Source organism: Scyliorhinus canicula, chromosome 6, assembly GCF_902713615.1.
Source record: "Scyliorhinus canicula chromosome 6, sScyCan1.1, whole genome shotgun sequence".
In the NCBI taxonomy this organism is placed as follows: Eukaryota; Metazoa; Chordata; class Chondrichthyes; order Carcharhiniformes; family Scyliorhinidae; genus Scyliorhinus; species Scyliorhinus canicula.
This window is the reverse complement of record NC_052151.1, coordinates 158,620,187-158,639,277: the sequence shown is the minus strand read 5'-3', so window position 1 is coordinate 158,639,277 and position 19,091 is coordinate 158,620,187. Positions and strand designations below refer to the sequence as shown.

General features: G+C 46.0%; 1 protein-coding gene across 15 annotated transcripts in view; it reads right to left on the bottom strand.

Annotated features, from left to right (window-relative positions):
* The window catches only part of LOC119967604 (myelin transcription factor 1-like protein), a 569,116-nt gene that overhangs the window by 158,745 nt on the left and 391,280 nt on the right, over positions 1-19,091 (bottom strand). For all 15 annotated transcript variants that reach the window (XM_038800349.1, XM_038800344.1, XM_038800345.1 and 12 more), the window contains one exon: positions 3,767-3,978. In XM_038800349.1, the coding sequence (XP_038656277.1) occupies positions 3,767-3,978 (212 nt within the window). The remainder of the gene's footprint in view (positions 1-3,766; positions 3,979-19,091) is intronic.

Sequence of the window (19,091 nt, the reverse complement as noted above, 5' to 3'; positions counted from 1 at the left end):
ATAGTTTTATGCCAGAAATATACAGATGCTGTGTGTTGTGTATTAGAATCACCCTTCCAGTCCCACATGGTAACTGAGCACACATGATCCTCTTGTCCCTCAACTTGTCCTGGATAAACCTACTGAGCAGATGATTCTCTTCCATTAGGCTTGGCTGATTTGATATGGTTTGTTTATGTGTAAATTCAGGCCTTTCCACCTTTGTTATGATATCCACGTTGAACTTCATTTTCAGGCTGCCCATATCGACCTGGGCAATTTCCCTAGATCAAACAAATGAAGACAGCCAACGCTGGCATACTCAAAAATGTATGTTTATATTTCATAACCACATGTTACCACTGTTGCATCAATAACATAACAGATAAAACACCTGTCTGGTACCATCCTTTAAAATTCAGAACAGTGTGAGAATTCCTAATTTTTCACTAAAATTGCAAATTAACAAATGAAAAGAAAATGCACTAAAGCTTCTTTCTGGAAGCATTTGGTTACTTTGTGAACTGCGTCCTTTAATTCAGCCTTCAGATTTATCTGTTTCCTCCCCCTCCCTCTGCACGGAAGGATGAATTCCAAAATTCGGGTTAAATCTGACAAAAACCTGGAAACATCAATCTTGGCACACTGCGGTTCTGGTGTGACACGTGGCAGCTTTCTCCATTTGGCACAGGGTATGGTTCATCTTCTTTCTGTAGCGACAGACAGTATCATTGCAGAGCACACCGTCAGTCGTCTAGAGATCACACAGTGATGCCTGAATGAAGATGAATCAAGGAGGAGGCACCGAGAGTGAAACTAGTGATGCAGCTATTTTTAACATGGGGCTTTTTTTTTTTTACAGTCGTGCTTATTATTTCAAATGTATAATTTGCTTCTTCCAAATTTATTTTGATGATTAAACCCAAAGCTTACGATTTTGAAAATTCACTCAACATTTACATGGAAACAAGCAGCACAAATTTGCTCACTATTTCAGCCAGATTTGGAAAACCTGACAGTGAGATATTCTTAAATATTCCGCTGTTACATGAAAAACAAGCAAGGATTTCCACTGCAATCTTTTTTGAAAGACATATCTCCACTAGAGCCTGACCTGTGATGGAATGGGCATTAACAGGATTACTAGGAAACAATCTAACACATGTGACAACTCTGAGGCTATGCAGTACAACAGAGGAAATGCAATCTCTGCTTTTAGAGAACTCTATAATTGGATCTTAAGGCACTGAGCTCCATCCAACCAATGCTGCCCTCAGCCAGTGATCTTCCAAACGTAAGCTGCCCATTTCTAGTTTACCCTGGCATATGCCCTTCCTTAGCCTGCCCCACCTTAATTGCTCCTGTCCTTAGTTCCCTTTGCCATCTTTCTTTGTTGTCATTACAAAATTGACTATATATTCACGAAATGGAACAATTCTATTGTAAATCTCTCATCAGAATGAATCAAACTTAACCCACACATGGCGCTGGCAGTCACAAGCATTGTTCCTCCAGGACTAAACTAAAGCTGTCAACAAGTCCTTTTCACTTTCACCTTCTTGCATTTTTTGGGCTGTAAAAATTACATCAGGTATCCCTGGGATAATACAATCCTTCAGAAAGAAAACCATTAAGTGTCATACTTCAGTGATGCCATCTCAATTTATATATCAATGTAATATATAATACAACCACAAAAAAGACAAGTTTTCCAAATATGACATATACACAAGCTTTCCTTCAGATTTTTAATGATTTTACTTTTCTACATGATTATTGCTTTTCTTCAATATTACACGCAATTAAGGGTGCAATAGCAGTATAGGGCTGAACGAGGTTGTTGGCAGGGCCATAACAGATTGTTCCAACTACCTTATTTGTTTCTTAACAGCGGGTTGAAGAACTAGGCGTGGTATCCCCAGGGGCAGCTCATCGGTCATGTGAGTGAGTCTGGAAAGGGAGCCGAGCAGCGGGGGGGGCAGCAGACTACAGTTTTAAAGTGGAAATCTCCTACAGGCTTTAGATTCAAATAAGTAGCTTATTAGAAACTGTTTTTGGTGGCATGATCCTAAAGGGATATTGATTATTTTGCCTCTAGATCTGGTAATTCCAAGTAGAGCTGCGTTCAGACTAACCAGTGTCCATTTGGGTCCTAAAACATGGGTTAGGCCTGTTCTTACCATAATCCAGAGGTCTCGGGCTGGATTCTCGGCAGCCCCGCTCCGAAAGTGCATTTGGCGCGGGGGCGGAGAATCGGCTTTTATGCCCGAATCGGGAACGGCGCCGCTCCCGATATTCTCCGGTCCCCGGAGAATCGCTCGCCTGCGAATCACGCCGCGCGGCTGGGGTGCCATTGCCAAAGGCCCTCCCAGCGATATTCCAATCCCGACCGACCAAGTTCCCGACGGCGTAGAATTAATGGGGTATGGCTGGTCAGGATTCACGCGCGGTGGCTGCGGACTCAGTCTGCGGCCGCTCTGGTGGGGGCAGCGGGATCCATTGCTAGGGAAAGGCCTTATGGGCAGCCAGGGCAGCGATCGGGTGGGTCGAATGAGACGGCGCAGGGCTGCACTTTCTTAGTGCTGGTCCGCAGACTGAGTCCGCCGTGGTACTCCGCACAGCCGCTGGAGGCCGCCATCATGCACATGCGCAGAATCGGATCCAGAAGTGCGGGGGTCTGTATCCGCAGCCACAGGTGCGTGAAGCACTCCAGGACCCTGCTAGACCCCTGTAGGTAAGTGAATTGCTCTTTATTTTTTGCAGGAAACTGGAGAGTGAAACGCAAGCATTTTTACGCCGGCGTGGGGACAATGCCCCATTTTTGGAGAATCCAGCCCCTAAAGTTTGTTGTAACAGCCATGAGAGTCACCTCTACAGCACCTGATCGAAGCCACAATGGATAGTGAAGCTGTTTAATCCTGTAGTACTGCCTCTAGGGTGGATGTACCCAAGTTATTTTCAGAGAATTAAGTTTATTAAAAGGTGCGTTTTTATCAGTCCTGGGTACAACACTACTTCCGCTGGTCATGGAAGACTTGACCAGATTTTGCAGTGAGCAAGCAACTAATTACTTGCAGCTGTGGCCTCCTCACCTCTGGGAGAGGAAGTCTGGCCCTTAAAACTATTGGCCAATAATAGGACCAGCAGTTCTTTTATCTCTGCTTCGCCACCAGAAGTGGCGGGACTGCAGCAAATCTCAGAGCAGCCATGGTAGAAGCCCAGATGAGACTGAGCATCACTGGGGCTAATCAAGCAGGCCCAGGCGGGGTGGTGGTGTTCGGCGGTCTATTGTCTATGGGTCTTCTAGCAGACATGGTGCTTGTTGCGGGGGTAGGGACCCTCTGTGGGCTACAGAATTCCCGATCAGGAGGGAATCCCCCACTTTCCTCCTGAGCCTGCTGGGAGGCCAGTACCAGAGCACAGCAGTAGTGGGAAAAGGCCCTTAAATGGTCATCAATTGGCCACTTCAAGGGCCTCAATTGACCTGAGCGTGTGCGTGTCACCCACCAAATAATCCTAGCAATAGCATAAAAGGTTTGAAGGACAAGGCACCCTTCTTCCATCCACCCAATTTAATTTATTTCCCTTCCCTCAATGTGCCCATTCCTTCTCCCTGGGGCCCTCAAATCCCAGCCATAGTGTCCGAAAGAACTGTCAGCAATGCTCACAAATCACGTCCAACATAAACTGCAAAGATAAGGAATGCTTTGGTTTATTTCTTCAAAAACATTTTCCTTTAACACACATTATCGCTCTTCCATGTTGTTAAAAAGATGACTTTTCTTACCGTCATACCCTTTGGGTGATGCATCCCTAGCCTGGACTTTGGGAGCAATAGCTCGTTTTCCAAAAGCTTGGTTGTCGTAATTGTTATATTCAAATGTAGTCTTAGAATATTTCTCCAGTTCTTTTGCCAAGTTAGATCGAGGTGTGGTGGTAGAAACGCTGTGTCTGTAGCCATACTGTGGGATCTCGAGCTGCTTAACAAAACACATAGGCCTAAAATGAAAGAGATATGTAAATTACTAGGATCTGTGTTTCTTATACAGTTGCTGAAGAGTTTACACTTTGTTCACAAGACATTTACTGAGTAAATTATAAGGGAAAGTTTTCCACCTCAGTGTTGCCAGTTTGAACGGACCCCAATGGGAGCACATAGTGAGAAATTATACATCTGGAGCCCATGATATACTGTCAATAATAAATGTTCTTGTTAGGTGGGCTTCTGCACTGGAAACCCCGGAGCAGAAAATTCACTCTATAGTCTTCCTAGTATCTAAACAATTTATAATTAGCTGATGAGCTGAGACTGCAATTATGATTTCATGCACTTTTCAATGGCACAACATTATTCCAACAGAAATTATTTGAATAATGGTAATTAATTCAACCTACAATCGATCTCCAAGTCATCAATCTATTGTTAATCGTGAAACATATAATCAGAAACATATTGTTTAACGGCTCAGGCACATAATCCCTATGCTTAGACAAACTCCAGGTATGTTCCAAATTAATGGAACTCATCAGGATAGCTTTGAGGTGCAAGGCTTAACCACAATGTTCCAGAATTAGGGATGAGTAAAATCTGCCATGATTCTCACTCCTGATCCTTGCCCCACACAGAAGTTTCTTATGCCAAGATCATGGTTGAGTTCAATAGTGATCATTATCAGTAAACACCCTGTTGACATTCATTATCACAGGTCACAAATGCTGCTGTCGGAAAAAAACGCATACCTTCTTCAAACAAGCATAAAAATTGAAAAATAGACAATTATTAAAAATAATTATTTTGCACAAATGTAGTGCTCATCAAAATGAGGCAGTTTTGATGCTGGGAGATAAGATACTATTGTCGTGGGTGCCCAGTATCCGCATCACACAATAGAGTGATTTGATGATCCCTTTGCTGTTCTGCAGTTCAGCTCCAATTTAAGTCGAGCAACCAGTGTTACATTTTCGTCCACCAGTGTTACATTTTCCTCCATTGGAAATCCTAAGTGAGATTGCCAATTTACTACCAGCCAATGCCATTTTTATGTGATATCCTCATGCCCATTAGGCACTAGAGACTGATACAACATGAGACACTAAATGCTCAGAGTATAGAGAAGACTTTCATCCAGCTGCTCTGAACTTGAACACTGGCGAAAGACGAATATCCAACCCATTGAAATACTCAAGTTCCCGTGCTCTTTAATAAAATTCAGTTAGATCAGTTCTGACTTATGAGCAGCAATTCTGACAGTCAAAGGGTTGCTGCAATCTTGTGCCCCCCCCCCAACCCCCCTCCTCTCCCTCATTGGACTTTGACAAGTGGGCTGCAGGCACATGGTCTCCTGCTGTAGCTCAACAACAGTCTTCAATCTAAGGAATCTCCAGTGACTAGAATGTTGGCAAGTGGGTGAAGGGGGGGGGGGGGGGGGGGGGTGGGAGGGGGGGGGGAACTGAGGCTACAGCGGGGTAATGTTTGTTTTTATTAAGGGAACCACAAAGAACCCCATCACAAAATAAATTCCTTCTTGATTGGTACGCATGGGTGTGTAACCTGATTGGCATGCTCCAACCGCATGTCCCATTAAAATTGTAATCAGGGACTTCTTCAGAAGTAGGCTGGCCAGGCATCTTGGGCATGTCATCTTCAAAATGGTGGAGGTTGTGGCATCAGGATCATAGACATAGAACATACAGTGCAGAAGGAGGCCATTCGGCCCATCAAGTCTGCACCGACCCACTTAAGCCCTCACTTCCACCCTATCCCTGTAACCCAATAACCCCTCAATAATCAACGCAGTAGTAAGTCTTTTGAGACCCTTATCAACACAATAACACTGACTTTGCCAAGTGAAGACCAGCAAATTTTTATTCTCTCAGCAGTGAATGGCACCTAAATATGGAGGGCGCGATTCTCCGAAATGGAGAAAAAGTCCCGACGCCGGAGTGAAAACCGGAGTGTTTCACTCTGGCGTTGGAGCCCGCTCCCAGCCCCCTATTCTCCCGCCCCGGGGGGCTAGGAGCGGCGTCGCGTATTTTACGCGCGCTTGGCCTTGGCGGCACGTAAAAAGCGGCATCGCATAAATGACGCGGCCGGAGTCGCGTAAGTGAAGTCACCCGCGCATGCGCAGTTGCCGTCCTCGCCGAGGCCACCCCGCAAGAAGATGGTGGATAGATCTTGCGGGGTGGCGGAGGAAAGGAGGTCCATCCTCCTTTAGAGAAGTCGGCCCGCCGATCGGTGGGCACCGATCCCGGGCCAGACCCCATTGGAAGCCCCTGCCGGTTCAGGAACCACCCTCCCCCCCCCACAGGCTGCCCCCCACCCCACCCCCAGCGTTCCAGCGCAGTTCCCGCCGGCAGCGACCAAGTGTGTACGGCGCCGGTGGGAACCTGTCGTGTTGGTGCGGCCGCTCGGACCATCCGGGCCGGAGAATTGCCGCTCGCCTTTTGCAAACGGCGATCCTCCGAGTGGCCAGCTGTGATTCTCACCGCGCTGGTTTGTGGGGATGGGAGAATCGCGTGCGGGTGCCGCGGCTGCATGGCGGGACTCGCGCGGCGCCCCGGCGATTATCACACCCGGCGTGTGGGGGGGGGGGGGGGGGGGGGGGTAGAATTCCGCCCGGAGAGTCCTAAGATTTTCAGTGCTGATGTTAATTTTGCTAAATGATACAGCAGATCCCAACTTCTAAGGGCTAAAATCAGAATAATTAGTAAGTTAATTGTACGGAATATTGTTGGTTCCAAATATGTTTAGTTATTTAGAATATATTGTTCTGAGGATCATGTCAAAATCAAGGATTTTTAGGCACAGTCCTGTAAAGTCTTATTTTTCCCTTGAACCAGAACAAACCTCAGATTAGAAATAACATGGAAGGCTGTGATAAGTGTTTATGCTCTTACAATACATTATTTTACACTTGTCTGAAAATAGAATATTGTACAGCTGTCAAAAAAGTGACAGAATAGAACTTCTGACCAGCAAAGTTCAATTCTTAATATACCCATATTGCTTCTTATTTGCACGATCTTTGTACAATCCTGTTATTTTAAATAGGTTAAACACTAAGCAGAGTGTGTTAAAAGTTGTATTCAAACTTTGGAAATTACAAGTTCTGTCCAGATAAATCCTTAATGTTTTAATAAATATTTATGATAGATCAAGCTTACAATTAGATCCCATTTACAAGTGATATTTTTAAATGATATGTTTCTATGATTTCAACCAGTGTTTTTACAATCATTGCATTTAGTCAATCATAGACCATCTGAGCTGAGAACATTCAGGGACAGCATTTGCTCCATGAAATTAAGTCAAGGCTGCATTAGCAGAAATGAAAACGGCATTCATGTTTGTCTCTACTCTCGAAAGTTCTCATGTGTTTTGTGGTAACTTTTAAGCAGGGATTCTAACTTCCAGTAAGACCATACGATCTCTGGCTGAAGAAGTTCCTCCTCATCTCAGTTTTAAGGGATCGTACCTTCATTCCGAGGCTGTGCCCTCGGGTTCTAGTTTTTCTACGAGTGGAATCATCCTCTCCACGTCCCCTTTATGTAGGTCTGTCAGTATCCTGTAAGTTTCAATATGATTTCCACTCCCCCCCCCCCCCCCCCCCCCCCCGCCTCCCCGCCCCCACCATCCTTCTAAACTTCAATGAGTACAGACCTAAACCTCAATGAGTACAGACCCAGAGCCCTCAACCGATCCTCATATGACAAGCCTTTCATTCCAGGGATCATTCTTGTGAACCCCCTCTGGACCCTTTCCAAGGCCAGCACGTCCTTCCTTGGATACGGGACCTAAAACTGTCCCAATACTCCAAATGGTGTCTGACCAGAGCCTTATACAGCCTCAGAAGAACATCCCTGCTCTTGTATTCTAGCCCTCTCGACATGAATGTAAACATTGCATTTGCCTTTCTACCTCCGACTGAACCTGCATGTCAAGAGAATCTTGAACTAAGAATCCTAAGTCCCTTTGTGGCGAGGGTTCAATTCTCGTACCAGCTGAGAATTCTGAATTCTCCCTCAGTGTACCCAAAGAGGTGCCGGAATGTGGCGACTAGGGGCTTTTCACAGTAACTTCATTGCATTGTTAATATAATCCTACTTGTGACGATAAAAGATTATTTATTTATTCTGATTTCCTAAGCCTTTTCCCATTTAGAAAATTGGCGGTGCCTCCGTTCTTCCTACCGAAGTGCATAATACATTGACCTGGATGAGGGGGTCCTTCCCTGGGGTAGAGGATCTCTGAGAAGTGTGGGCGGGGGCCAGTTAATCACACCATTATGTTCTGGGACTATGCAAAACTGGAGCGTTTTTGGGAAGCGGAAAGGCTCTGTTGGAGATAATGGGATTTGAAGTTCCTTGTTGGCGGGTTTTTGAGCAGTTGGGGCTACAGAAAGTGAAGGGGGGCCAATGTGGTGGTCTTCACCTCCCTGATTGCTCGGTTAAAAGCTGAAAGAATAACATAACAACATTTCACATTTTAACACTTTGAACAGTATTTTATTTCTGAAGACAGGTTATACTTTAAACTACAGAGAGGATCGTTCTCCTTTTATACTTATCACAAAATGCTCTCCCCATGGAATCATCATCCACACAGCAAGTGGTTCACAATTACTCCCAGACTTAAACAAGTTCCTGTATTTCCATTTCACCAACTTCAAATCATCCGCTCTTGATGCTTTCCTCAGGAGTTTCTTAAATCCACCACAAGCAGTTAAGCCTGTTCCAATGATTCTTCATCCCCTAACCCTTCCAGGATGAATCAGCTAGAATCCTGAGATGGCTGTAGGATGTGTCTCCTTGACGAGATACCATCCCCTTTTGCAACGAGCTATGGTAGTTCACAAAGTTAAGCAACCTTTTCTATCTGCTGACCACACAGAACCCCCCTGTCTCTCTGTAATATTTACTAGTTTGTAAGGAAGACCGTAACCTAATCTCAAAACAGCTTCTTCTTCCTAAAGGCAACATGAAACACTTTGCATCCAGGTACAAACGTTAATTAGCTATACTTCATTCCAATTGCCTTTCCTCTGAGAACAAAATTAACAATTTACAGGAATTGACAATTTATAGCTCAGTACCTTCAACGGCTTTCTGGGACTTGTAGAAGCAGTTTACAATGAGTAGACTGAGCCTCCTATTATTTCCCAGTGGAAATATCTTTCACCCTTTTCTCAGTAAAACACTAAGCAGAGTCTGCATTTCTTTAATGTTGCACAAACTATATAGGCAGACCCCAGATAAAGTCACATGACCTTTTACTTAATCTAAATTTAAACCTATGATTCCAAATATAATAATCTTATAAATCTCACAATGGTAACAACCCAAACAATTACTATGCATGTTAATCACAAATCTGGCACCATTTTGTTTTTTTTGTCGTGTCCTTGTTAGACAGCAAATAAATGTGGTTCATGCAGAATTTCTCAGGTGCAACTTTGCACGCAAATTGTGTTAATGAATCATTCAAGGGTGCCAGCAGAGGCTGAGCAAAAATATATGAGGCTAATTGCAACAATCCCAGATTCCCAGGAGTGAATTGTGTTTCAAGAGTATGCCCATTGGAGATAGGGGCCTTAAAATCCCCAGACAATAATGGAACAAAGCAATGATCTGCTAAAGAATGAATCTGGGGCAAACCCCATTACATTGAATCTCCATCCCATTTTTTTTTTAAAACTGCTCACAACTCTGATGGTCCACATGTTTTTTGCATTCACAGCGTTTTCAATGTTTGTAATATATAAAGTCATGGGATCGATGTAATAACATCTCCCATAAATCGCACCCGTTCAGCGTGTCACCCCCACCCTACTCCCCACAACACCTCCATGCCTTTGTGAACAATATAGGCCCAAGCGACCGGCCGCGTTGCGCCCTGTTCACCCACCAGGAGAGGCTTCTTCCGGGAGCTACCCGGCTCGCCACGTCTTGTGAGATCTAGCGGGATCTTGACAGATGTCGCGGTCGGGATCCCGGCAATTATGGGGGGGATACATATCTGGCAAATCTGCATATTAGAGTGAGTAGCTAGTCTCACTTTGATATGTCGCCTGCCTGACCTGCCCGAGATGTTGGGATCCAACCCCTTTGCCTTAGATGATCGACATTCAGTACTGATTCCCACAAAAGGATTGGCACTTGTGGGGGTCTCGTGGGAGATCGGAGCCCTCCGGGTGGTTTGCACTGACATACTTGCACTCCCAGACTAGAGGGGCACTGCCAAGTTGCCAATCTGGCAATGTGCCCGTCCTGGGGATTGGTCTCGAGAACCCCCTTATTCATGAGCTGGGGCTCTTGGCAGGTCCGGGGTCACGTTGGGGGGAGGGTGTCATGAGATCAGGGGGCCATTTAAAAATGGCACCCTGCTCTCCTCCTGCACTGAGGAGTTCTGGTAAATGGAGCTCTTCAGGGCAGGGAACGGGACTAAGTGCGGTCTCGAGGAACATTCCCTGCTGAGGCCCTGGATTGCAACAAAGTCCTTTTCGATAGCGTGCTCTTTCACAGCGCTGCGAGCGCAGGGAAATATCCGGCTAAAAGCGCTCGCCATGGACTCTGATGCCATTCGGTTAGATTGCACCCTGTGTACACCTGCATGAAGCAGACCAGGAGCTAATCCTGGAAGATCACAAAATTACAGAACAATTGCACCATGTGAGACACATTGCGCTGGATTCTTAGTTTGGGAGACTATGGGCAAGATTCTCCGTATCCAGACGCCAAAATCGGGATCGGGGATCGGGCGGTGAATGGACTCCGATACTGAATCCGGGTCAGACGCTTGTGTGACACCGGTTTGTAATGCTCGGCCCCCTCCAAACCAGCGTCATCTGGGCGTGCACCGCGCACTGTTGCAAAACAGTTGGCACATCATTGGCCGGCCCACCTGCCATGCCCCACCCCTGATGGGCCGGGTTCTCAACGGCATGGACCACGTGTGGTCTCAGTGGTTGTGCAGCCGGTGTGTCGGCTGCGGACGGTGTCCAGCGCCGCCACACTCATCCGGGATCTGTGCCATTGGCCGAGGGGCTTCTGCTAGGGCTGTAGGGAGCGGTGGTGGGTGGACACGTGGTGGGCTGTGGGGTCTGGGTGGGCGGGTTAGGGTTTGAGCTCGGCCAACGCCATCATTTCTGGCGTGACTGGAGCAGGACGTTAGCCTTGCCCAAGTGCAGCCCGGGACCTGTCCATTCTCCGGCCGTTTTGCATGTGATCTGCAGGTGGTTCACGTGGTGCCGGTGCTAGCCACTCACCGGTACCGGAATCGGTGAGGGGTTTGTGCCGATTTTCCTGTCGTGAACCACGCGGTCCATGCTGAAACGGAGAATCCAGCCCCGTATTCCCCCACTGGAGCTGAATTGCACGTGTGTTACGATCACCTTGGGGTCATAAAGCAGGATGCAATTCCGTATTCTTTGCCATGAAAATATATGCATGCTGTGGAATACCCAGGGAATCCCACTTTCGAGGTCCTGTGGACGGCCATTACCCACCCCTTGCACAGCAAATTGGCACCGAATCCTGCCCCCCACTTCCGCATCGCATTGCAACCTCCCACTCCAGGATTGCCTGGGTGCCTCCTGCTATCCTCAAGTACGGGGGGTAACCTGACTCACCCCTCTGGGACCCCTGTAATAGGGAGACCCACTACAGGGGCCCCTGTAATAAGGGGATGTACCACAGAGACCCCTTGCCTAAAGAGACCTCCCCCACAGACCCCCCTCTGCAAAAAGAGACCCCAGTCTGGAAGCTAGAGAACAGTCCAAACAGGGGCAATGAGAAGAATTACACCTGTAGTATTTACCTTGCAGCTCCATGTGTCCATTCCTCGAAGGAGAGCAACTGTGACCTCCTGTCTGGTTCCCACAAATCCACTCGCTGCAAACCATTCATAGCTTTCTAGTGGTGGTCTATGATTGACAGCTTCTGCAAACCATCTGCAGCTTTGATTCATTCATCTCCCACCCCGGTTCAATGGCCTAAGCGGTGAAACCCTAATGTTTGTTAACATCGACCACATCAAAGAGAGGTGAGTGCAGTGAAATCCCATGCTTGAGTGATTGAAATGCACTTAGCGCTTGGATCTCGATTTACCCCCGACGCCCGATTCTCTGACCCATCAGGGAATGCATTCTGGGTGTCCCGCGACAGAGAATCCCGCCCATCATATCTACCCCAGAACTCTGAATGAGCAACTCACTTTGTGTCATTTTCACGCCTTCTCCCTGTAAATTAGCCCATTCTCCCTTTTCAGATATTAGTCCAAATTCCATTTGACAGCTTCGACTGAGTCAGGCAGTGCATATCAGACTTTAACCACTCACTGCTTGAAAATATTTTTCACGTATCACTTGAGCCCTTTTTGCCAATAACTGCGCTCTCTCCCATTCTCCATCCTTCCACGTGTGGCAACAGTTTCTCCCTACCTATTCTGTAAATGTGGATGTGCAACCTGAGTGACTTTAACAGGAACTTCTGAATTTCAAACTTGAATGCCTTTTAGAAAGATCGTCAGCTTGCACAACCAACACAGTTATAATGTGAGATTCCTCCATTCATTTGTTGAGGAGTAGTCCCAGGGAGGAGTGGCAAAAAAGGCACAGTGTCCCAAAACCCCAAGGTTCTGGGCAAAGTCAGCAGCCCATTCAATGTCACAATTTTTTTTATTCATGTACTGTCCCAGATTCACACCAAGGAGACTAGAAGAGGAATTTCAAAGCCGGGGTTGCAGCAATTTGGCACAGTGGCGCAGTAGTTAGCACGGCGCTGAGGACCCTGGTTCGATCCCAGCCCTGGGTCAATGTCCACTGTGTGGAGTTTGCACATTCTCCTTGTGTTTTCATGGATCTCACCCCCACAACCCAAAGATGTGCAGGCTAGGTGGATTGGCCATGCTAAAAATTGCCCCTTAATTGGAAAAAAAAAGAATTGGGTATTCTAAATTGAAAAAAAAGGATTGGAACAATTTTCTGACTCTCACTCCCTTGGATCACAGCTCTCCACCTGGAGCACAGCAGTGAATTTATTTTACAAAACACAAAGGTACTAACATGTTTCAGTGCAGCCAGCAGCAAGACTCATTTTGGAAATGTTAGAAAAGGAGGAGGGCTGGGAAGATCAGCAGCTATAACAGAAGGACCATCACCAACCCCCTTAGCCAGAATGTCTACTGCCCAGAATTGAGTCATCTCAACTAGCATGAGGGAGTTACACTTCACCATGGATGGCATTAATGAAGCGTGTCATTTCCTGCAATCTGACATATTGCCATTATGCAGCATCAGTACTGCTCACTTCAAGTAGCTAAAAAATGACAACCGTACTCAACTGTTACATATCAGCATGCATTACTACTACATTACAGATCTACTACTTTAACATGTTCATGACTATACACATTCAGTACGAAGATGCCGCAACAGCCACAGCACTCTTTCCAGTCGTGCAGGGTGTCAACAATAACAGTCATCTGGTCATGCAAACATCTGTCGAAAATTCCAAGAGTTGATTAACAGGAAAGTTGCGTATAATAAAAGGAAAAGGATTAGGTATTCACGGTATGTTTTCTGGGGATCAGGCAGAACATTATCCTCATGACTTTACTGGTTTCCCTGTTGTTCCAGAGTCAGATTAGGCCTTATGATTGGTCACTCAGAGATATGGGTTACATGTTAAAAACATGGTTATAACACCACAATATAATTACCTAACACTAGTTCAACAGTATACATAAAGATCAATCCCAAAGGCAGCAACAGCAATCATTCAATCGGTCAATTATTTGGATCAGTCTCGAAGTCCCCTACAATACACCACAACCCGAGACACAAGTATGGATGCAGAACATCAATAAGCCTGCAACAGCAGGAACATGCTGACAATTAACTAGCAGCCAGCAGAAGCATATTAGTCACCGCAGGAAACTGCAGATTCTCCTTGAGTTTTTTCCTGGAGGCCTATTCAGAGACATTAGACCAAATTTGAAGAATTCAAAAAGATTTATGTCAGACTTCAAGAATATCTTTCTATATCTGTTTGATTCATATCCCTGATGGCCATTGTTTTTGTTTAAAAAGATTTCTTAAATTTTTAACTTGATGCTTTATGTTTTTATATATTTTTATATATATATGTATCATTTATAGCATCATGCTCCAGTGTACTATGAATTCTCAATCAATATTTTATATTTTTTTGAACCACAAAATACTGTAAAAAGATGGCAGACCGAGGATCACCTGTTCTAATCACTTGTGGTTTGAAACACTCCCAACTCAAAAGGGAACAAAAGGAATTTTCCAGACTGATACTGATTCAATGCCTTTTCCCAGAAACAAATTCAAATAGCTAATTTCAAATTGAATGGGTCTATCAGATACAAAGACACCAGCATGAGAATGCAGCATGAGTTCAATGGGGACTCAGCAGGGGTGGGGGAGGTGGGGCGGGGGGCGGTTGCAGTTTAAAAGCCGCAGAGGCAACTTGCTGAATGCTGCCAGGAACTGTGGGGGAGGCTGAGGGAGCTATTGGGAAGCAATTCACTAACTGTCCTGGTTGCTTTGTCATGGCCTCAGCACCTGGTAGTCATGGAAGATTGGAAGGCAATTCCGATGGGCACTTTGCCGCCAGATGAATGCTTGTGAGTTCCTGTTGGAGGAGATCACTGCCAGTGTGTGCGAAGGATGTGGCTCTTAGGCAATGGTGAGCTCAGGGAGATAAGAATGTATCTCACACTGGTGGACAAGCTACCTCTCATCTCTGTAGGCTCCTCTCAAGACGCTCCGGATGAAGCCGCAATGACTGAGGAGTGCCCAGCCATGGGGCTGGAAGCATCCTCTCAGACGCAGCCTGCTCAAGCTCTGCCAGCTGGAGAATGACTGCCAAGGTCATCACAGCCACATGGACAGCAAATTCAACTGGCAATGCTGCTGCCAGCAAGGGGGAGGGCACCAAGATGCAGCACCAATAGATAATTTGTATTTTGTTTGGCAATTTTGTATGTGCTTTGTTTGTTCATTTAAAATACCATAAGCCTTTGTTTTGATTTAATTGGCTGAATTGACTTGATGGTTGCAATAGGTGCCAAATGCAGCACAGGCTTGTAACTGTATAGCGCTGTATGGTGCTGGTGTTTTGGGTTGGTTTAGCGTACCACGATTGTTTGTAAAGGAGACATTGGCATGAGGAAACACGGATGCCATGGATGTCTACCAGAAACCTTGCAGGTTCAAACCATCCCTCGTGTCCTTTCCTCTCTGAATGAATGTTCCTGTTGTCCACCTCCATATCCTCACCCTTTACCTCCCCAAGCGCTTTCTCAGACCCATCACTGAAATCATGCCCCCTGGCTTGTGGAGTTGCCTTGCTTTCTTCAGCCTCCACTGGGCCCCCTCATGTCAGAGTCAGGTTGTGCAGGGTGCAGCATGCCATGACTATGAGGAAAGCACGCTCTGGAGGATAATGCAGTGCTCACCCTGATCGGTCCTCGTATCTGGATATATCTTCAGCAGCCCAGTGGTCCTGTCCACCACCGCCCTTGTAGAGGTATGACTCCAGTTATATATCTCCTCTGCCTCTGTTATTGAGTATTCGAGTGGAGTCATGAGCCACCTTTCAAGGGATAGCCTTAAGAGTCATTCAATCAATCATGTAGGAGTCACAAACAGCTTTGATACCTGTAAGTGGAGCAAGATGTAAGCATCAGGTGAGCTGCCAGAGCAACAGCACAAACTTGGATCTTGTGATCTGTGGTCGCAGATGGTCTGCAAATTCATTGAGTGGAAACCCTTTCAGTTCACAAAGACTCCTAGCTCACCAGCTGGCACTTTGATGGCCACATTAGCACAATCTATCACACCCTGGATGCGGAGGAACCCAGCCATCTCTGTGAAGCCTCCAGCTCTCCGTCTGGCTGGTGTTGCCTGTCCGTTGTGGATAAATATAAGTATTTATCATATCAGTCACAAGTTTGACACAACTGTGTGTAGCTGATTGGGACACACCAGACAGATCCCTTACTGGACCCTTCAAAGAACCAGATGGTTACAAGTTGAAGGCTACTATGACCTTCAAACCACTGGCAAGGGATGTCCACTCATGCAGTTGAAGGCTCAATCATTGGATATTGCTATGTCCCTAAAGATGCAGAGCCTCCTCTGGCACTGGACCTCGAACAACTCGAGGTAGTTGGAGTGCTGCCTGTACACTCTAGCCGATGGGCAATGGCATCTGTAATCTACCCTCCCTGCTGGCCCTGCACCAACTGAGCCCATGGCTCTCCTCTCAAAAGTCTCTCTCCTGGGACACTGCCTGCACACACCGGACCTCCTGTCTCTATTGTGCCTCTCCTCCTCTTCGGAGGTCTCACCAGCTGAGTACACTATCCACATCAGATGAGAAATACTTGTTCCTTGCAAATCAGGAACACTGTGCTGCAATCCTTAGGGAACATTCCAGGGGAGATGATATCCTGAAATGCAACAAAGTAAGGCTTGAAATGGTACCAAATTCAAATCAATGCTGGGTCAACTCCGTAGTCTCACAGTGACAAACTCACAATGAGAGTGGAAGTTCTTGTGCTCCGGGGCATTGGATGAGAATTTGATAAAATCCTGGTTGCGAGCCAGCAGTTTATTGCAGACATGTGTCATCCGACCTGTGCGCGCACCTGCTGACTGCAATATTGCACACATGTGGGAAGCACGCCCAATGTCATTTGACGCTGTTTTACATTCGATCGGGTCGAGCACATGCCCGACCTCTGAATGTAAAATTCAGGCTATAAATTCTGTCTGTGACAATGGCTGTGGATTTCTGAAGGGTGGATCATGACTGACTATTCCAGTTGAATTATATGTGGAGTTCATTTGCGTAGGAGGCTATTTGTGGAAATTGTCTCTATGAACTTCCAGAAGACATATGATGAGGTTCCAAGGAAGAGAGCACATGAAATTTGAGGTTACTTTGTGACATTGAGTCAGTTGAAAGGAGCCACCGCATAAGGATAAATACAATGTATTCTGATTGGTCATATGTCACAAGTTAATTTCTGCTTGGGATTTGTACTGCGGCTATTTGTCACAATGATTTTGATGAAGGAATATAGGGCTCAAAATATGTGTCCTCTGATTTTTGGTATGGGTTCACAATTCATAGCACACCTATTCATATCAAGGTGGGCAAGACGCAAAGCCCACCTTCCCTCAGTTGAATGGTTTTGGTGTTAGTTCCTGCATCTCCAATGCTGCTCTTTCCTCCTTATCGCAACCTGGAGCTCTGCAGACAGCTGGAGGCCCAAGCAGCGTTGTTGCACATCACGTGGTACAGGCAGTATGCTCTTTCTTAAATTTGGACTGACTTGAATGGAAGCTGCACCAAAAGATTGTTGAAATAGAAATTCTTGCAAACTGAACACTCGGGAAGGTAGAAGGATCATAAGCCCAGAAGTAATAGGAGCAGGAGGAGGGCATTCGGCCCATCCAGCTTGTTCTGCCATTAAATAAGACCATGGCTGATCTGATTGTGCATTTAACTCCAGTATTTTGCTTGCCTTACCACCCCCGAACCATGTGTGCTGATAGTCCAAGTCCACGTCATACACCCACACCTACCAATTCTGCCAGCTTCATGCCCACCTTTCACTGCTTCCACATACCTCAGCTATTTAGCTACAACAGGCATATCATCCAAACGCAGTGCTACACAACCACCAGCATTATGACCGTTCTCTTGTGGGACAAGGTGGTCCAAAATAGAAGGGAGCAGAGCAGGATAAAGGTGCCCCATCATTGCTGTTTGTGATTTTTGTTCTGCCATCAAATTCTCATGGTGGACTTCAGAATTTTCCTGCACAGAAAGAGGCCCTTCAGCCCATGGTGTCTGTGCCAGCTATCAAACCCCTATCTATTCAAATCCCATTTTCTCGCACTTGGTCCGTAGCCTTGTATGCTATGGCATTTCAAGTGCTCCTCTAAATGTATTTTAAATATTGTGAGGGTTTCAGCCTCTATCACCCTTTCAGTAAGAAGTCTTACAGCACCAGGTTAAAGATCAACAGGTTTGTTTCAAATCACTAGCTTTCGGAGCACAGCTCCTTCCTCAGGTGAATCACCTCCATTTCAGGCAGTGAGTTCCAGATTTCCGCCACCCTCTGAGTGAAAGGGTTTTGCCTCAAATGCCCTCTAAATTTCCTGTTCCTTACCTTAAATCTATGCCCCCTGGTTATTGACCCCTCAACAAAGGGGAAAAGTTTCTTCCTATTTATACCCCTCATGATTTTGTGCACCTCAATAAGGTTCTCCTCTCAGTCTTCTCTGCTCTCAGGAAAACAACTCCAGCCTATCCAGCCTCTCTTCAGAGCTGAAATGCTCCAGCCCAGGCAACATCCTGGTGAATTCCTCTGCATCCTTTCTACTGCAAACATACCTTCCTATGCCCTCCTATAAAGTGGAGGCGAGAACTGCGCACAGTACTCTAGCTGTGGCCAAATGAGCATTTTATACAGCTCCATCATAACCGCCCTGCTCTTATATTCTATGATTCGGCGAATAAAGGCAAGTATCTCACATACCTTCTGAAGCATCTTAGCTACCTGTCTTGCTGCTTTCATGGATCTTTGGAGATGTACCGTAAGGTCCCTCTGATCCTCTGTACTTCCTGGTGTCCCACCGTTCATTGTGTATTCCCTTACCTTGTTAGTCCTCCCAAAATGAATCACCTCACACTTTTCAGGGTTAAATTCCATTTGCCAGTATTCTACCCATCTGACCAGCCCATCTATATAATCCTGTACTAAAAGGCTTTCCTCCTCGCTATTTACCACAGCACCAATTTTGTCATCTGCAAACTTACTTATCATACCCCCCACATTCATATCAAGATCATTAATGTACACTGCAAACAGCAAGGGGCCCAGCACTTATCACTGCAGTATACCACTGGACACAGGCGCCCAGTCACAAAAGCACCCTTTGAGCATTACCCTCTGTTTCCTGTCATTAGCCAATTTTGGATCCATTTTACCAAATTGCCTGGATCCTATGGGCTATTACCTTCTTGATCAGTCTCCCATGTGGGATCTTGTCAAAAGTCTTACTGAAGTC